The sequence below is a fragment of the Ochotona curzoniae genome, unplaced genomic scaffold (assembly GCF_017591425.1).
Source record: "Ochotona curzoniae isolate NIBS_2020 unplaced genomic scaffold, NIBS_Ocur_1.0 scaffold_4701, whole genome shotgun sequence".
Classification (NCBI taxonomy): Eukaryota; Metazoa; Chordata; class Mammalia; order Lagomorpha; family Ochotonidae; genus Ochotona; species Ochotona curzoniae.
The window spans coordinates 57,732,851-57,750,700 of NW_024467122.1; the positions used below are offsets into that span (position 1 = coordinate 57,732,851).

At 38.4% G+C, this 17,850-nt stretch overlaps 1 protein-coding gene across 13 annotated transcripts in view; it reads right to left on the bottom strand.

Annotated features, from left to right (window-relative positions):
* The window catches only part of DMXL2 (Dmx like 2), a 149,764-nt gene that overhangs the window by 47,284 nt on the left and 84,630 nt on the right, over window positions 1–17,850 (bottom strand). For 11 of the 13 annotated variants that reach the window (XR_005882572.1, XM_040968708.1, XM_040968707.1 and 8 more), the window contains 4 exons: window positions 16,539–16,656; window positions 7,311–7,430; window positions 4,927–5,154; window positions 1,228–2,907 (listed from right to left, as the gene is read on the bottom strand). Coding sequence is in view for 12 of the 13 variants with exons in the window: in XM_040968708.1 (XP_040824642.1) it covers window positions 1,228–2,907; window positions 4,927–5,154; window positions 7,311–7,430; window positions 16,539–16,656 (2,146 nt within the window). In the remaining variant the exon portion in view is untranslated. The remainder of the gene's footprint in view (window positions 1–1,227; window positions 2,908–4,926; window positions 5,155–7,310; window positions 7,431–16,538; window positions 16,657–17,850) is intronic. The other 2 variants (XM_040968717.1, XM_040968716.1) reach the window with 1 other exon arrangement.

The window sequence follows — 17,850 nt, forward strand, 5'->3', positions numbered from 1 at the left end:
CTGCCTGCAGTGTCAGCATCCCACATCAGTATCAGTTCAAGCTCTGTTGTTCCAATCCTAGCCAGCTCCCTGCTAATGCACAGTACATAAATTAATCTCTGAACTCCACCTATGAAATGGAGCCATTCATTCCTGTTTCAATTACATCACAAATGTTCACTGTGACTATGATAAACTATTTCATATTCCCTGGCCAATGGTACAATTTTGTGTCTTTTTTTGTTGTTGTTTGTTTTTTTCTTCAATGGTACAGTTTTAGAACACAAATTTTAACCAATTGCTCAAGGACATGACATGCCTACTTTCTTAATGTCCAGAGTAAAAATTTTAAAATTAACATCCACGGTAAAATCTTAAGGGAAAATCTTAATTCTGAACAGATTTTCACCCTATTGCACACAACAAAGTTAGAAAATAGGTCAAAAGCAAAATTCTTTAAGGTTTATTGTTGTTTTCATCTATATAAGAGAAAACCCTGGGAACATCCTGAAGTGAATAAACCTATAGGAAGAAATATTTTCAAGCTGGCTAAGAGAAAATCTTTTCACCCCTAATCTGTAAATCTTATGAAACATTAAAAAAAAGAATATTGGATGGATCTATACATGAACCCTATTTCTGCTATTTACTGCCTATATAATACTAGATAAGTCACGGAATTTCCAAAGCATCAAACTCTTCATCTAAAAATACCATCAGTTACTGATGGGAAGATTGCTGTCATAGCTAATTTGGCAGAGTATGCAGAGCATCTAACACCCAGCAATTCTTCACAAATCTGCAAATTTCACTGAAGAAAGGAATGATTAATTTACTAATGCCAATGTTAACATTCAACCTCATTAGCTTGGAACTAACTGCTTCAAAACAATAAAGCCCACTTTCAGGAGGCAACCAAAAACTTTTTTGGTTACACAAATTTTGGCAAAACCAGTATTATGTGAAGTGCCTGAAAACTATTTCTCAATAAACTTTTGAAGAAAATAACTAACAAAACTCATGTGACTATTTGTATTACACAAATCCATAAAGTCCCAAATGCAAGCAACACTCAGGCTTGCCTGTCTCTTCTTTCACTACCAAGCAGCATATCATGTAATAATAACTTTAGGAAAGTATTTTCCCTAGTAGGATGGAAAGGAAGATTACAATTCATCAGTCATGATATTAACAATACAAATATTTCTGTTAATGACAACTTTATAAATTCTAAATGAGAATGCTTACCTGAGCAGCTTTTATCTCTGTTTTCATCCAGCTCGGTACTGGTGGTGGCTACTGTATCAGCCAAGGCCACAAGAAACATCTGCTCCAAACGAGTAAGGCCTGGTAGACTCGAGTGCATAAGATGGCTTGAAAGTACCCTAGCATGTTCCTGGCCAAAGTAGGCTGGTCCATATTGTGAAAGATTTATCACTTTTGATTTATTTTCTCTTTTATCTGGCTCTAAATCAATATCATCTGTTGTTATTTCCTGGATTTGAAACAACTCTGAATACTGATCTTCCGCTTGACCTTCAGTATGATCTTCATAGCTCTGTGGTATTTTTGTGCTTTCCTCTGAAGTTCGGTAAGATGTATCCTGATCTGCAGCCAGCAAAGCATATAATGGTAGAGGAGGAATAGAGTCTATCTCTGTATAATCTCGTGTACCGTCTTTTCCTATGGTGACGGTATCCTTGGCTGTACTGCCACTTACACTAATAGTTCGAGAAAGATGCCGCTTAGTTCCTTCTCCAGCATCAGCATCTCTTACTACTGCAACTTCACCAGCAATACACTTAACTAAATGAGAGAGAATAGCTTTGGCTCTTCGAACTTTCCCTAAGTCCATCAGTTCCAACAGTTGGGTTGGATGATACTGTGGGAGAGTAGGGGAAAGTACATGTGCGGCCTCAAATAAACCACCATCTTGAACTACAGTTGGTGAACAGAAAACATCATCAACAATAGCTGTGCCTTCAACAATACTTTTTCTTGTCAACATGCTGGATTTAAAGGCAGAATGATCTTGTATTGCTGTCTCTTCTGCATCTGGACTCTCAATTTCAGGGTCTCCAAATTTGACAGCATGCTTCCATTGCGCATATACATGCATTTCACAATCCATCCCTACTACCAATATTCCATCTCTCACCCAAGAGAGAGAGACAGGGAGTGATGGTGTACCGTCAACAGAAGACACCAAATCTATTGACCTTAGAAGAACCCATCTTGACCTAACTCCCTGCTTGATACTACCACCTAGTGGTAAAGTAATGACAGCCACGCCATCCTTACTGTTGGTTTGTTCAGTGACAATTCCTGAAAGTCTACCATACATGAAGATATTAGCACCAACTCCCACTGTGAGAATGTGGGAGCCATCTTCTTTTGATACCCAGTCCAAATGTACTAAATGCTTGATATTTGGAATAAGATATCTATCTTTGCTTAAAAGCGCATCTGATTTGCTATAAACAAACAGATTACTGTCAACGCTGACTCTTGAATCGAGTACACTCCCAACCTTAACCAAATCATCGAGATGAATTGTTTGTTCTAAAACCCATTCTGACCCTCCAGTAGATTCACATTCAAATATACAAACATGCATGGAAAATTCTTTAGAAACAAAACCATTGTGCTGGACAGGCTGCTTGTAAGCCACTGCAAGGCGGCCTGTGTAGGAACAGCTAACAGCAACTGGTCTTCCTACAATGCTCACTGTACTGCTATTATCTTCTCCTTCGTCATTCATCAAAGGCCACCTCCTCCAATGATAAGTTTCTTTGGCTTCACTTTTATCACACTGTGGGTTGGTTTCCATACAGCATTTCCAGAAGCGTACTTTATTGTCAGAACAAGTTGTAACCACTAAATAGGGTGCAAGGCACACTGGATAAATTGAAGAGGAACTCAGATGGCCTTAAAAAAAAGAGAAAGTGCAGATAGTGATAATAATATAGAATCATTAAATAATATGCTAATAATCAAGCCTAAAACATGATAAATCCAAAGCCATTATTAACTTCTTCAGCATAATCCTACAATAAACATCCACTGGCCAAGTTATCCAAATAGGTCTTCAACAATCCATTAGCAAAATCAAAATATGCAATACATCATTTAATTTGCTTCTAGCTGAAGTTTAAATAAAGCAAATTTTAAATTAAAACCGAAAAGAAATGTATCAACCTTTAATCAATAAATGTATTATCTGCTATAATTTACAAATGCCTTCACTATAACATACCTCCCAGACTTTCATTCTACATATTTTATCACTTTCACCATGGATGCTTAATTACAATCCACCTGCAAGTGCCCCTACCCTGCCTTCAAATAATCACTTCTACCATCACTTATGTTTCCAGAAAGCTAAAAGACAAATAGATATCACTGTCTTTATAAAGTTTAATTCATCTTCTCTTAACACTGAACCATAACCTTCATTTTTACCAGTGGATGCCAAAGAGTAACAATTTTCACCTATTGTCAAGAATAAGCAAAAGGGCATCAATGACTAAAATTTGGGGTCAGAGGGCCCAGCACAGAAACATGGTGGCTAAAATCCTTGCCTTGTTTGCCTGGGATCCCATATGGGCATTGGTTCTAATCCCAGCTATTCCACTTCCCCTCCAGCTCTCAGCTTGTGGCCTGGGAAAGCAGTCAAGGACGGCCTAACGCTTTGGGACCATGCACCCACATGGGAGACCCAGAAGAAACTCCTGACTTCTGGCTTTGGACCAGCTCAGCACCAATCTCTGCAGCTACTTGGGGATTGATCCCAAGACAAGGAAGAGGTTTCTGTCTCTCCTTCACTCTGTAAATCAGACTTGCCAGTAAAAATAAATAAATTTAAAATTTGGGGTAAACCCAGCTGTTATAGACACTTGGGGAATGAACCAATGGATAGGAAATAAATATTTTAATTCTTAAAAACACAAGATATAGATTTTAAAATTTAAAAACTTGAGATAAGACCTAGATTCCATCCCAGATCATGTACACTTCTATAACCATGAGAAAGCCACTTACACACTTGAACCTGTTCCATCTCAATAATTGGCATCAGTTACAACTTTCCTTGGACTGTTATTGTCAAATATGATATCTGAAAACATTTTTATAAAGCTCCTGTTAGATACAATTTATTAACATGTGCCCAAGTGGGCTTGCTTGAGTTCACTTCAAATCCTCCAAACACTTGGAAGGATTAAAAAAACAAGACCAGATCTGCACTTGGTAAGAAGCCTCTACTTCTTCCCAGTGTAATGTTCCCAAGTGTGAATGCAAACCTGTATATGCATGAATAAGAGAATATCCATATTTAATATCTTTTACCAGAAACTGGGATGATCTTAAACTTCCAATCTTGGCCCCTCCCCAAAAGATATTATCCTAGGAATTCCTTGACTAAAATTCCACAGTGGTAGATTACTTCGGATACATCTGTCACTTCTGCTCTTCAAATTATCTATCCATCTTGCTGAGGTTAGTATCATTCTAGATCAGCCAAACTAGTCTTTTATCCTGATTTTTTTCTCCAAATATCTGTCCACCCTTATTAAAATATACACAGGGAGGCTGGACTAGCACAACATAGATGAAAAACCTTAAATTCTTTAAAAAAAAAAAAAAGCTTCTCTGATTTCTAAATGAACATATTTGTTTTTTGAAAGATTACTATGATATTCCATTATGTAAGCAAAACATCTCGCCTTAACATGAATATTCCTTTTCCTGTCCAGCTGATTGGATTTGTCACTAAAATAATTTCTAACAAAGACATGTTTCTAAGTAGAAATACTATAACTGGAAAATAAATCTTTATTTCAACGTCAATGCAACAGATATTTCCGAGTTCATCCATTTTGTCAACTACAGAGTTGTAACATTTTGTGACACTGAGCAAACAAATACTCTGTCTTCAAGATATTTTACCTGCTGAAGGTGTTGCTCGTATTACTTCAACTGCTCCTGGGAGATCAAGAGGTTGGCTATACACCAATCTAGAACTCAAAATAAGTTTACTAGCAGTTTGAAGATTGGCAATGGATGAAGAATGTGGCATGGGGCTCACACTAGGAGAGGTTTCTGGAGATGAGTCTGCATTCTTCTGTCCAGGGACTGTAAGTAGACTCTCAGACGAAACACCTTCGGAAGCTTTGGCTAAAAAAGTCAAATTATAGAACACATATAATATCAGCATCTGCTATACACATTGGCAATAAGGTATTTTGCTATTTGGCAGAGCCAGCATTTTGGCACAGCCAGCATTGTGGCACAGCATGTTAAGCTGCCACTTCTGATCCAACTGCCTGTTAATGTGCCAAGAAAAGAAGCAGAAAGTGGCCCACAAGCGTCTGTCTCCATCATCCACACAGAAGTCTGGATGGAATTCCTGGCTCCTGGCTTTCCTCTGGCCCATCCCTGGCTACTGGGATATTTACAGAATTGGACCAGTGCATGGAAACAGACTCTCACTTGAATGAGCAAACGAATGAATGAATCAATTAGACAATCAATGTCTTTTTAAAAAAAAAAAATGGATTCTTACAAGTATTGTTGGAGAAAGCATCAGTTTTCTGAGTACTGCTTAGTTACCATGGTAAATTTATTTTCTTTAAACTATTTTACTCTTTCTTATATTACCAATTTTATCACAGAAAAACGTTATCTCAAGAACCACAATAAGCAAGGAAAATAAAATCTCTACTTACAAAGTATGGTGTTCTTAACTTTAAAAACATAAAAAAGCTTAAGGAATTTGTTAACATGCCAATTTCCATGTCTAACCAAAGATACAATGATTTGTTGATCGGAGACAGACTCTGGCAATCTGTATTTTTAATAAGTAGTCTAGATATTTCTGAAACACAAGGGGAATGAGTCCAACTTTGAGAAATACACATTCCCACACAGAAAGAAATTAAAGCATAGAGAGCTCAATGTAGATGGCTCAATTGGCTAATTCTCTACTTGCAAGCACCTGCATCCCATATGGGTGCTGGTTCATATTCTGGCTGCTACACTTCCCATCCAGTTCCCTGTTTATAGGCAGGAAATCAAGGGCAGAAGGCCCAAAGATGGGCCCCTGTACCCACACAGAAGACCAGGAAGTCTCCTGGCCCTTGACTTCAGATCAGTTTAACTCCAGCCATTACAGCCATCTGGGGTCTAAGCCAGTGGACTGAAGATCTTTCTCTGTCCTTCTCTCTATAAAACTTCCTTTCCAATAAAAATAAACAAATCTTAAAAAAAAAAAAAAAAGACAATGAGGGCCCTGATTGGTTACCTAGCAGCTAAAGTGTACGTCTTGAATGCTCTGGGATCTCACACGGGCACTAGTTTATGTCCCGGCAGCCCTGCTTCCCATCTAGCTCCCTGCTTGTGGCATGGGAAAGCAGTTGAGGATGGCCCAAAGCCTTGGGACCCTGCACCTGCATGGGACACCCAGAGGAAGCTCTTGGCTTTGGATTGGCTCAGCTCTGGTCATTGCAGCCACTTGGGGAGCGAATAAGCAGACAGAAGATCTTCCTCTATATCTCTCCTCCTCTCTGTATATCTGACTTTCCAATTAAAAAAAGAAAAGACAATGAAATATAATCCTCTTAATTAAAAGTGCTCAAACAAGATGATTTCAAGAACAAATGCAAGAAGACAAAAGCTACAAACAAATATGAGATAGTCTTGGCTGACAGGCTTTGTAAAGCATATTAACCAAAATCTAATTCTGAAGAATTTCCAGTTCACAGAGTGTTATATAAACTCCAAAGCCGACTTCATTACCTGGGCTTCCATTACAGGTGAAAGAAGAATCCTGCACTTTACTTTTGTCTATTTGTGTGTCTGTTTCTTCCACTAGGCTAGGAATTCACCAAGAAGAGGAATGATATCTTACTAATTTGAACACATCAAGGAGTACTCAAATTCCCAGGAAATAATAAATTATCCATTGTACTTTTGGTGAATGTTAAGCATATTACTCTATCTTACAAAGGCAGGTTACTCAATAAAAAATATTCATTCTAGGGATGACAGAACTAACTCAAACACACAGTATCCAAATCATAATATTGACGGCCATTAAACAATTATTAACTCCAAAAATAAGTCAATCAAGATTTTATTTTCAGTGTATCTAATGTTGGTTTTTAAGACTGGCCTGTTAATGACTTATGATCTTGTAGTTAAAAATCTGGCAGATATATCTCAATCCAACAACTCAGTTACAGTTCATGAGAATTAAAAGAATATATCAACCTACAGCATATTCTACAAAATGATTGTTACATCATCTCTGAATAAAATGATAATGTACTTACCTAGACATGCTTGCACAGATTTAAGATGAAGGTGCCACATATGCAGAACTGAGTTATTATTGCTGTCCTTTTCAATCACTACTAGAAAGAACTTTTCTGAAAATGGTGGTGGGCGATATCCTATCATTCAAATGGAAGAGACAATTAAAAGAAGGTTTGTATAGAGCTAAAAAAAAAAAAAAGCAACTTTCAAAATCTAAACATACTCTTTGCTATAATCAAAAGCTGCAAAGAAAATAGGAGGCCAGGGCCTAGCACAGTGGCCCAGTGGAAAAATTATTGCTTTGCATGAGTCAGGATCCCATATGGGTGCTGGTTCGTGTCTGAGCTGCTCCATTTCCCTTCCAGCTCCCTGCCTGTGGCCTGGGAAAGCAGTAGAGGAAGTCCCAAAGCCTTAGGACCTTGTACCCTTGTCGGGGACCTGGGAAGCTCCAGGATTCTGGCTTTGGATCAGCCATTGTGTCTCCCTCCTTCTCTCTGCAAAGCTTCCTTTCCAACAAAAATAAATTAATTTAAAAAAGAAAATAGGAGGCCTCAGTATGACTATAGGTTATCCCCCTCTAAACCTCATGCTGAAATTTAACCTCCACTGTGAAGTTTCTCACAAAAGAAATAAAGAAGCTCAGCCAGGAATACTTTGTGCTCAACAAGACCCAAGGCAAACTTGAAAGAGCCCTTAGCAGGCTAACACAGGACAATATAAGCATTAAAAATAATAAGCACCAAAAAAACATACTAGGTACATTAAAAAAATGTGAACTAGGAATACTTCCCTGATATTATCCTATAAAGATAACACCAAACAAGAATCAATTAATGAGTAACCATTAGAAGTAATGTGGTACACACGTCTTACTTTAAAATTGTCAGCCAAAGAGGAAAAATTAAACAATTAATTGCCTGATATTTCTCAAAATATCCTGTTTCTCAAAGCAAAGAGTCCTAACTGGTAAGGGAAAGCTTTTCACTACAGATTTTTTTTCCTAGCTAGTAAACAAGCAACAACTAATGCTTAAAATCCCCAATGAAGTAATTGATTCAAAAGCAACAATATTGAATGGAGGAAATCATGAGGTATAAGATTACTGGCAAACCCCACTGGAGCCGCACCCTGAATCTTCTGCTGTCAGTGGCACTGAGACACCCTATCAACAGGCTCTTTCGGCTATGATGCAGATGAGGTACTCAGCGGCACTTCAGAAGCTGGATCTAGAGCTAGTCAAGCCTACACAGCTAAATCTCATTTTCTAAGAAACATGCCGGACAAGAAGACGTTTGTAGGACATCACAAGCAAGTATTCCAAGAAATTCCTAAACAAAAACTTGCTCTAAAATGGCAATGCCATAATAAGGGCTTATAGGAAGATCACCAAATAAAAAGACTGTTAATGAAGCCCACTGTATAGGTCTTATTTGGACAGAGATATGAACAAAACAAAACCCTCAGCATTTCTGAGAGAATTAAATGGCAAACTGCTATGTGATTTTAAGGAATAGCACACAAGTTACAAAGTCACTTTTAGAAAGGTCCATGGAAAACCAAGGAGTAAAGGCAACATGATACCTGGGTTTGTTTTAAAACATCTCAGCTAAAAAAGAGAGAGAGAGAACAAAAGGAAAAAGAATAACTAAAGCCAAGGAGTGAGAAAATGTTTAAAATCTTCAATCTGTGTTATAACTATATAGAGGTTCATTTAATTGCATACTATATTTATGTCAATACTTGCCATTATTAATCATTTAAAGATTAATTTGATATTTAGTTTAGAAATTTATAAGGTAAAAAATAAGGCAGGGACCAAGATGAAGATAAAAATATGCACCAAGTCAGTACAGAAAACAGCTAAAAATTGGGAAGAACATCACAAAGAAACTTTACACAAAGAAAGCACTGAGATTTAAAGATCTCTTAATATGATTTAGTGGTGGAGTAAAGAAATAACGAGAGAAAGAGTAAAATTGAAAAAAAAAATTGTTTATTTTTTTAAAGATTTATTTATTTTTATTACAAAGTCAGATATACAGAGAGGAGGAGACAGAGAGGAAGATCTCCCGTCCGATGATTAACTCCCCAAGTGGGCGCAACAGTCAATCTGAAGCCGGGAACCAGGAATCTCTTCTGGGTCTCCCACACAGGTGGCAGGGTCCCAAAGCTTTGGGCCGTCCTTGACTGCTTTTCCAGGCCACAAGCAGGGAGCTGGATGGGAAGTGGAGCTGCTGGGATTAGGACCGGTGCCCATCTGGGATCCCAGGGCCTTTAGTCACTAGGCCACACTGCTGGGCCTGAAACAAATTATTTTTTAACATTTTTAACTTTAGAGAGCAAGATGTTGGAATAGTGCTGGGGTCCGTGCAGTAGGTGTGGATGACATGAAGGTATGAAGAGAACAGCTCCCCTGCTTGGCAGGACCCGGGGGAGCTTCCAGCTATTTGTCAGGGCCCGGCAGACTTCTCTCTGACCACCTTGACACAGTTTCAGCCCTTTTCATGTGGACACTCAACTACCCCACTAAGAATTCTGTAATCTATTGAGGCATTGTTTGCCCCTGTGAGATGGCTTTTGCAACTAACATGAGCTTGAGAGTTAATTACTGATAATGTCTTGGTGAATGGGCCTTTAATTGCACACAGGAGTACAATTAAACCCATGCCATTTCTGGATACCTTATTGTATGCCTACCCATTGCCCTGAAATCTGGCCCAGACATATAGCATGCCTTCTGGGAAATGGCTTGATAAGAATTTTACAAATTAATGGAAGTGATGAGAGTATGGGTTGAAACTGCTATGACAAAAAAAATATAGCTACTGGGACCCTAAAGGCCATCCTGTTACTGGAACCCTAAAAGGCTGAGCTTGCAGGCCTGATGGCCAACTATGTCAATGACCCCAACCCCATAAACCAAGGCCCCAGACCTTTTAACCCATACATAATTCAAGGTAGGGGTTTGGTTGCCACAGGGGTGCCAAGGATAGAACTCAGACTTGAGGAGAGCAGGTGGGGACTGGCAAACCGAGATAAGTAAGGAATGTGGAATCCTTCCTCACTTGCCTCTCAAGCTGTTGTAAATTGTGCTCCCCCCCCAAAGCTATGTCAAACTGCCTCTAAAGGAAACTTTATAATTGTACTGTTTAAGGTCACACCCTGCGGTCGAGTGGATGCAACATCATAACGTAAAAAGTCTGTGCCAGAGCTTGTGACTGACTCTGTATATATAAAGCGGACTGCTTTCTCGTGTGGTCCACAATGATCTTGGAATTGTAGTGGTCCATCTCTCTTCTTTCTATGCCTATTTCACGCACCCTTCTCGAGCTCTGACCTCAGCTGGAGCTGGACTCCAGCAGAATAGAATGAGAACATGATAAAATGGATGGAGAAGGATTATCAGAAGAGAGGCAGAAAGGATGTGATCTCTGAAAATAGGAGTGGACAAGCTGGCAGTAGATGGACACCTAGAGATCCACGGACACTGGGAAGCTGCAGACAGCAAAGTGGTACTGAAGTGAACAGATACCACAGCTCTACCAGCAGTCAGGTTTGAAGAGGATCATCGGTAATGCAGGAGGTGAATCCAGCCATAGAACTGTGGTCCCATTGATTTTAATCTGATTACAAGCAGAAGCAGAGTGGCAGAACCCTTTGGGGCAAGCATGAGAATGAGGTGGATTTCAGGGCCCAGACCCCAACCAATGACACACTGGTGCTATTCTGAGTTCTGCGGCAAAGTGCCTGGTGGGACAACAGCAAGCTGTACACGTGCTAAGCCAGGGGAGAACTCACTTCCAGCTCAATGTGCTGCATTGACCCCACTGGGAAAAATACCAACTTAGCATTCCATAGCTTTCATTCAAAGTAGATCCAGATTGCCCTAGACCTGTCAGAAGATTCTGGCAAGCAGAGGAAAAACAAATTTTTTTCCATGCTACAGGTGCCACTGACAGCAGGAGAACAGCTGAGCAGGCAAAGGTGTAGGCACAATATAGGATCACAAGATATAAGAGTGATAATCTGGGAGCCCCAGATGTGCAAGATGTGGCATAAGCAGAGCCCCGGAGCCCTGGAGCCCTGGAGCCCTGGAGCCCTGGAGCTCCGGAGCCCAAGAGCCCAGGAGCCCAGGAGCCAAGGAGCCCAGGACTGAAACTCACTGGAGAGAGTGGCAAATGGAAAACCAGGCTCTAAACAGGATCAGTAAAGTCGACCCACAGACATGTGGACAACAGGGCTTAAGAACAGGTCCCAAGGAAAAGAATCCACTAATCTGAGTTGCAGTGGCCAGTAAAAGCAGCAGCACAGGCACAATGAATTACTTTACCAATGCCTCCACCGCAAAGCAGCAAAAGACTATTTCAAACTCAGAATGAATTGATGAAGGCATCAAGGAACTGCTGGATAAAGTATTTTTAAAAATAATTATAATACTCCTTAAAAACAAGAAGCACATACAAAAGTTCAAAGAATTTTAGGAATGTTACACAGGAAATAGCGACACTGAAACAAAAACTGAATTATTAGAAATGAAGAATTCAATAAATTAAAAACTCAAAGGAAAGCCTCAACAATAGAATGAGTGAAGCAGAAGAAAGAATTTCAGAATGAGAAGACTCCACATGCAAAAGTGCTAAAACACAAAGGTAGAAGAGAAACTGAGTAAAGTTTAAAAAAAAAAAAAAGACATAAAGGAATTAAATGGTACCATCAAAAGGCCAAAGAGAAGGGTTTTACGTGTTCCTGAAGGAACAGAAAAAGGAACGGGGTTGAAAGATGAAAGATGTACAAAATGCAATACTAAATGAGAACTTCACTAAGATCTAGAAAGGGGAAACCAAAAACAGGAAGGGCAGATTTAACCAGAAGTGATCCCTGCCATAACACATGATAATCAAGCTCTCTTCTGCTGAACACAAAGAAAAGATACTTAAATATGCACATGAGAATAGTCAACTAACTTATATAGGAACTCCAATCAGATTCACAGCTGACCTCTCAGAAGAAACTGTACAGACCAGAAGAGATCAAAGTGACACATTTCAAACCCTAAGGAAAAAAAAAAAAATAGCCAAGCATAATACATCCAGAAGATCTTTTTGTATTTGAAAATGAAATACTTCCTAAGAAAACAAAAACTGAAAGACTTTGCCTTCACCAGGCCTTCCCTTTTAAATGTTGCTTAAAGATGTGCTATTGACAGACAAAGAATAACACCTATGAAATCCAAAGGCAGAGGTGGAGAACATCTAAATAAAACCACAAAAGAAACCTAAATCAAACACTGAGAAACCCAATGATAAAATGACAGGACCAAATCACTACCTATATAACAAACAATAATAATAATGCAAAAAAGAAAACAATTTCAAATCACTACCTATCAATATTAACCCTGAATGTCAATAATTTAAAATCATCAATCAGACATCGTAGATTAGCGGTCTGGATCAACAAACAGGATCATATATCTGTTGCCTATAAGAGACACATCTCATCAACAAAGCTATGTGGAAACTGAAAGTAAAAAGATGGGACAGGATATCCTAGGCTAAAGGAAAGGAAAAATGAGTTGGTAACCATTCTTACATCAGACAATACAGACTTTGACATGAAAAGCATTAAGAGATTAAGAAGAATATCACACAATGATTAAGGGATCAATTCAGCAAGAGGAAATCACAATTATAAATGTATATGCACTAAAAGGCAGGGCACCTAACTATGTGAAACAAATATTCTTGAATTTAAAGAGTGACATAGACTCCAATACGATAAAATGGGGTCCTTAACCATCCCACTAGCCTCAATGGACAGATCAACAAAACAGAAATGCAACAAGGAAACAACAGAGCTCACCAAGATAACAGAATAAATGGACTTAATTGCTATCAAATAGACATATTTGATATCTACAGGACCCTTCATCCTACAGACACAGAACAGACCTTGTTTTCATCAGTACATGGAATCTTTTCCAGGATTATATTATAGACCACATAACAAGTCTCAGCAAAAAATCAAAATCATACCATGCGTTTTCTCAGTCCATCATGGAATGAAATTGATGACTATCAAGTCAAAATATTCTAGTGTAAATACTTGGAAACTAAACAACATGCTACTAAATGAAATATGGGCTAAGAAGAAATCAAAGAGGAAACTGAAAGATTTCATGAAAGGAATGAAGGAATAAAACGGCCTAACAAAACTTGTGGGACATAGTCAATGCAGTGCTAAGAACTGAGTTTGTTGCAATTAGTGCTTTTGTCAAGAAAATAGAAAGGTACCAGGTAAACAAGCTAACCGTATATCTGATGGAACTTGAAAAACAGCAGCAAAATAATTCCATGATTAACAGGAAAAAAAATTAATAAAAGGAAGGGAATAAACCAAGTAGAGACCAAAAGAACAACACATAAGATCAACAAATCATGGAGTTGGTTTGTGAGAAAATCAACAAAACAGATTCCTCACTAGGCTAACTAATAAAAAAGGGGGGGGGAGAAAATAGATTCCTATAATATAATCAATATAATCAGAGACCAAAAAGGAAGTACAACAATGGATACATCAGAAATACACAGAATAATAGGGAACTACTACAAGCAACTATACACCAACGAATCAGAAGCCCTAGAAGAGATGGAAATTTTCGGACACAAACAACTTACTAAAACTGAATCATGAAGTAATTAAAAATCTCAACAGCCTTATAACCAGCATGGAGATTTAACTATAATTAAATCCCTCCCAACTAAGAAAAGTCTTGGACCAGGTGGCTTCACTGTTGAATTCTACCAAGTGTTTCAAGAACTTACCCCAGTACTCCTCAAACTATTCAAAACAACAGAAAGAGAGGAAATTCTTCCAAACTCTTTTTATGAAGGCAACATAAAGTCAGATAGACACACAACACAGAAAGAGTACTGGCTGATATCCCTGATGAAAACAGATGTAAAAATCCTCACCAAAATACTAGTCAACATATTCCAACAATACATCAGACACATAACTGACTTGCACCAGGTGGCATTTATCCCTGGCATGCAAGGATGGCTTAACAAATCAATAAATGTAATATACCACATCAACAAATTGAAGAATAAAAACCACACAATTATCAATAGATGTAGAGAGGGCAACTGATAAAATCCAACACCACTTCATCTTTTAAAATCCTATGCAAGATAGGCATAGAGGGTGGCATTGCAGGCTGCCATGCTCCCTACTGAAAGACCAGACCAAGGTCTGTGCTACCTTACAGCTGAGGAATGACTTCTAGGGGACTTCCACAGTTCAGGCCACTGCAATTGCAGGTAAACAAGGGGGCTCAGACTGCATAGTTTGGAGGAAGAAAGCCAGAGGATACAAATGGGTCAGACTAAGACATCCACTCAAGTGGGAGATCTGAGCTGCACTAATTGGTACTGATCACAGCACATGGTGTACATGAAAGCTAGGGCTAGGGAGAATCAAAATAGCAGAATAGAGTAAGGATACATTTGAACAGATAGAGAATCATTAACCAAGATGAAGCAGAGAGGATACATTCCAGGAAATAGGAGAGGACAGGCCGACAGCAGAGGGGCACCTGGTGACTGACAGACACAGGAACATAGCAGACACAACAAAGTGATGTTGCAGTGACCAGATACTCCAGTGCTTTCGGGAAGCAGTGATCTGAGCTCCATCAGCAGCCAGATAGGAAGAGTTCACTGGGAGCTCAGCAGGTGAACTCAGGCAAAGACCTGCCCATCCTGCTGATTTGTTTGATTCAATAAGCAGCAGAGAGAGAGACCAGCAGATCCCAAACAATAAAAATACAAAAAAAAAAAAAAAATAGGGATTATTTTATAGTAGGGTGGAAAGTTAGCAACAGTATGGTAAATGGTAACTAGGTTATTTGGAAGGCATATTACAAAGTTCAATTCAAAAAAGATAAAAATACTATGGAAAAGCACATTTGAAATCTATGAAGAATAACTATTATGCTATAGAGACAATGAAATAAAACTGAACATGACAAATGAAAAATCTATAATTAAAAAATCTTCTCATGTGAGACAAAAGATATATGAAAGAAAAAGACTATACTTGCTTGAAGGTAGAAAAAGATAGAAAATCATGCTTTCAACTAAAGTAGAAGAAAATATCCATACACATTTAGTTAAAATAGCTTACTTAGATATCCTACAAAATTTTATGATAAAAATCTACTAAGAAAATTATTATGTCCATCTAGACATAGTCTATAACCAAATGAGATAGAAGGAAACTCCTTGTAAATGAAAAAAATATGGAAAATTCCTTCTGAAAGTAGCACGTGTCTTTCCATTGAAACAGAACCTGAATTCATCATTGCAAGGTCATAACTCCAAAGGAACATTTTAAGATAAACTAGCTTTAGTACTGAAGTCATATCATCTGTTTTCAAAATGTCTTATGAAGAAATTTCTTCCTTTCATCAAAAAAGGAAAAAGAAAAATTAGAGAGGGGAAACTATGAAATGGTATGTTCTACTCATAGGATCCATGAAGTTTCCAATGTAACAAATGACATGGTATCTTACAACTGATATTTATCATTGGGAACCTTACAAACCTATATTAAAATTAACTGGTTTCCTTAACACCACAGAGAATTAAAACCAAATAAAATAGTTACAGAGTTAAATAATTAAAGTTACTTTTAAAAACTAAATTTTGAGGCTGCTGTAGTGGCTTAGTAGGCTAATCCTCCTATTGTGGTGCCCACATGGACTTCTATTCATGTCCCAGTAGCAACTCTTCCTAACTATCTCCCTGTTTATTGCCTGGAAAAGCAGCAGAGGATGGCTCAAGTGCTTGGGCCCAGGGACACACATGGGAGACTCTGAAGAAGTTCTTGGCTCACAGCTTAAGATCAGCTCAGCTCCAGCCATTGTGGCCATTTAGGGAGTGAATTGGAAGACAGCGGTGTGTGTGTGTGTGTGTGTGTGTGTGTGTGTGTTTCCTTCTCTCTGTAAATCTGACTTGCAATTAAATATTTTTTAAAAAACAATAAATTTCGTAAGTATTTTTTCTTAGCAAAAGTCTGTTGACAGTTACCTATGTTGCAAAAGGGCATTAATAACCTGGCTAGAAGTCATATATCTGCCAAAAACTATGACACTGAAGATTTTAAAGAGCTACAGACAGTAAACACCAGATTTTTTGTTTAGGTACCAACTAATTTTTAAATTTAGACTATTTTAAAAGTACCTTGTGATGGCTGAAAAAATATTTCTGATTCCTTTTTCTCCATTTCTTCCTTATGTGGCTTGTATCCTATAATGAAGTCTTCTTGAAATACATGGAGCAACTGCGTGTGTGAGCCACACTACAAACAGGAAAAATAAAAAGTGAGGCATTATCTTTGAAATCTGTCACACATTCAACATCAATGCAGAAGAAATAACATCTCCAACAGCTTCTATTCTTTATCTATTAGCTAATAGAGGGGAAATCATTTACATGATCCTGGTAAGGAAAAAATACATTCAAATAAGCAGCAGACAAGACCACAGAAGAGATCCAGTAAAAACAGATTTACAAGTTTGCTTCTTGAAACAAGCAAACACAAAACAGTGCTCAGAGATGAGCACTGCGCTGAGCCTACAAACATCAGTTCTCATGATCAGCCAGGGAGGACTAACCATGTCAGACATGCACACAACTTTATCAAAAATTAGTCTCAAAATTCTCTGAAGATCTGCCTAGTGGGAACTGTGAGGGACCCCGATAACAGCCAATGAGATGACACCTCTGCAGAAATGTATTAGCATGCAAGGACTAGGAAGCCAGGAAGGATGGAAGAAACACCACTACCAGTTGCTATGTTACGTGATCCTGCTTTGGTTCCACACAGTAAAAAGACAAGGAAGTGAAATTCAGGCAAACAACAAAACCTTATTCTGGAAGTGTGTCAAGACAATCAAATGGCTCCCTATAGATTTTAAGAAAGTGAGCAATCCTGACTAACTTGGCACAATATTAGTAAGCTATAATCTTATAGAACACAAACAAAAATTAACCAGGGATTGATTATACATTAGGTTGAGCCACAGACTTTTTGTGAAAGTTACAGGATATGTATATATTTCTTCAGGTAAAAACATTAAAAAGTCCTCTTGCATTCACAGTATGGAAGGTTATCTACCTGATGGGAAAAAAACAAATGACAGACACAGGAAGGGTGAACCCTCTATGGACATAGCAATCCTAAAACAGACAGGGACCAAACCTAAAGTAAGTTGTAAACTTTGTCATCTATAAGCCCATGTCATTTATCAGTGCTTGCAATTTACCCCTGTTGTATTAATGATAGCCACAAGCAAAGGTGAAAACAATCTTGAGCAAATATGAAGGAAAAAGAATGCTAGGGGTAGGCATTTAGCATGGCATAGTCACAGGTTGGGATGCCTACAATCTGCATCAGAGTATCTGGTTCAAGACCAGCACGTGAAGCACATCCCTGCCACCCGTGGCCTGAATGCTGGGCTCCTGGCTTTGGCCTGCCACAGCCCTGGCTGCT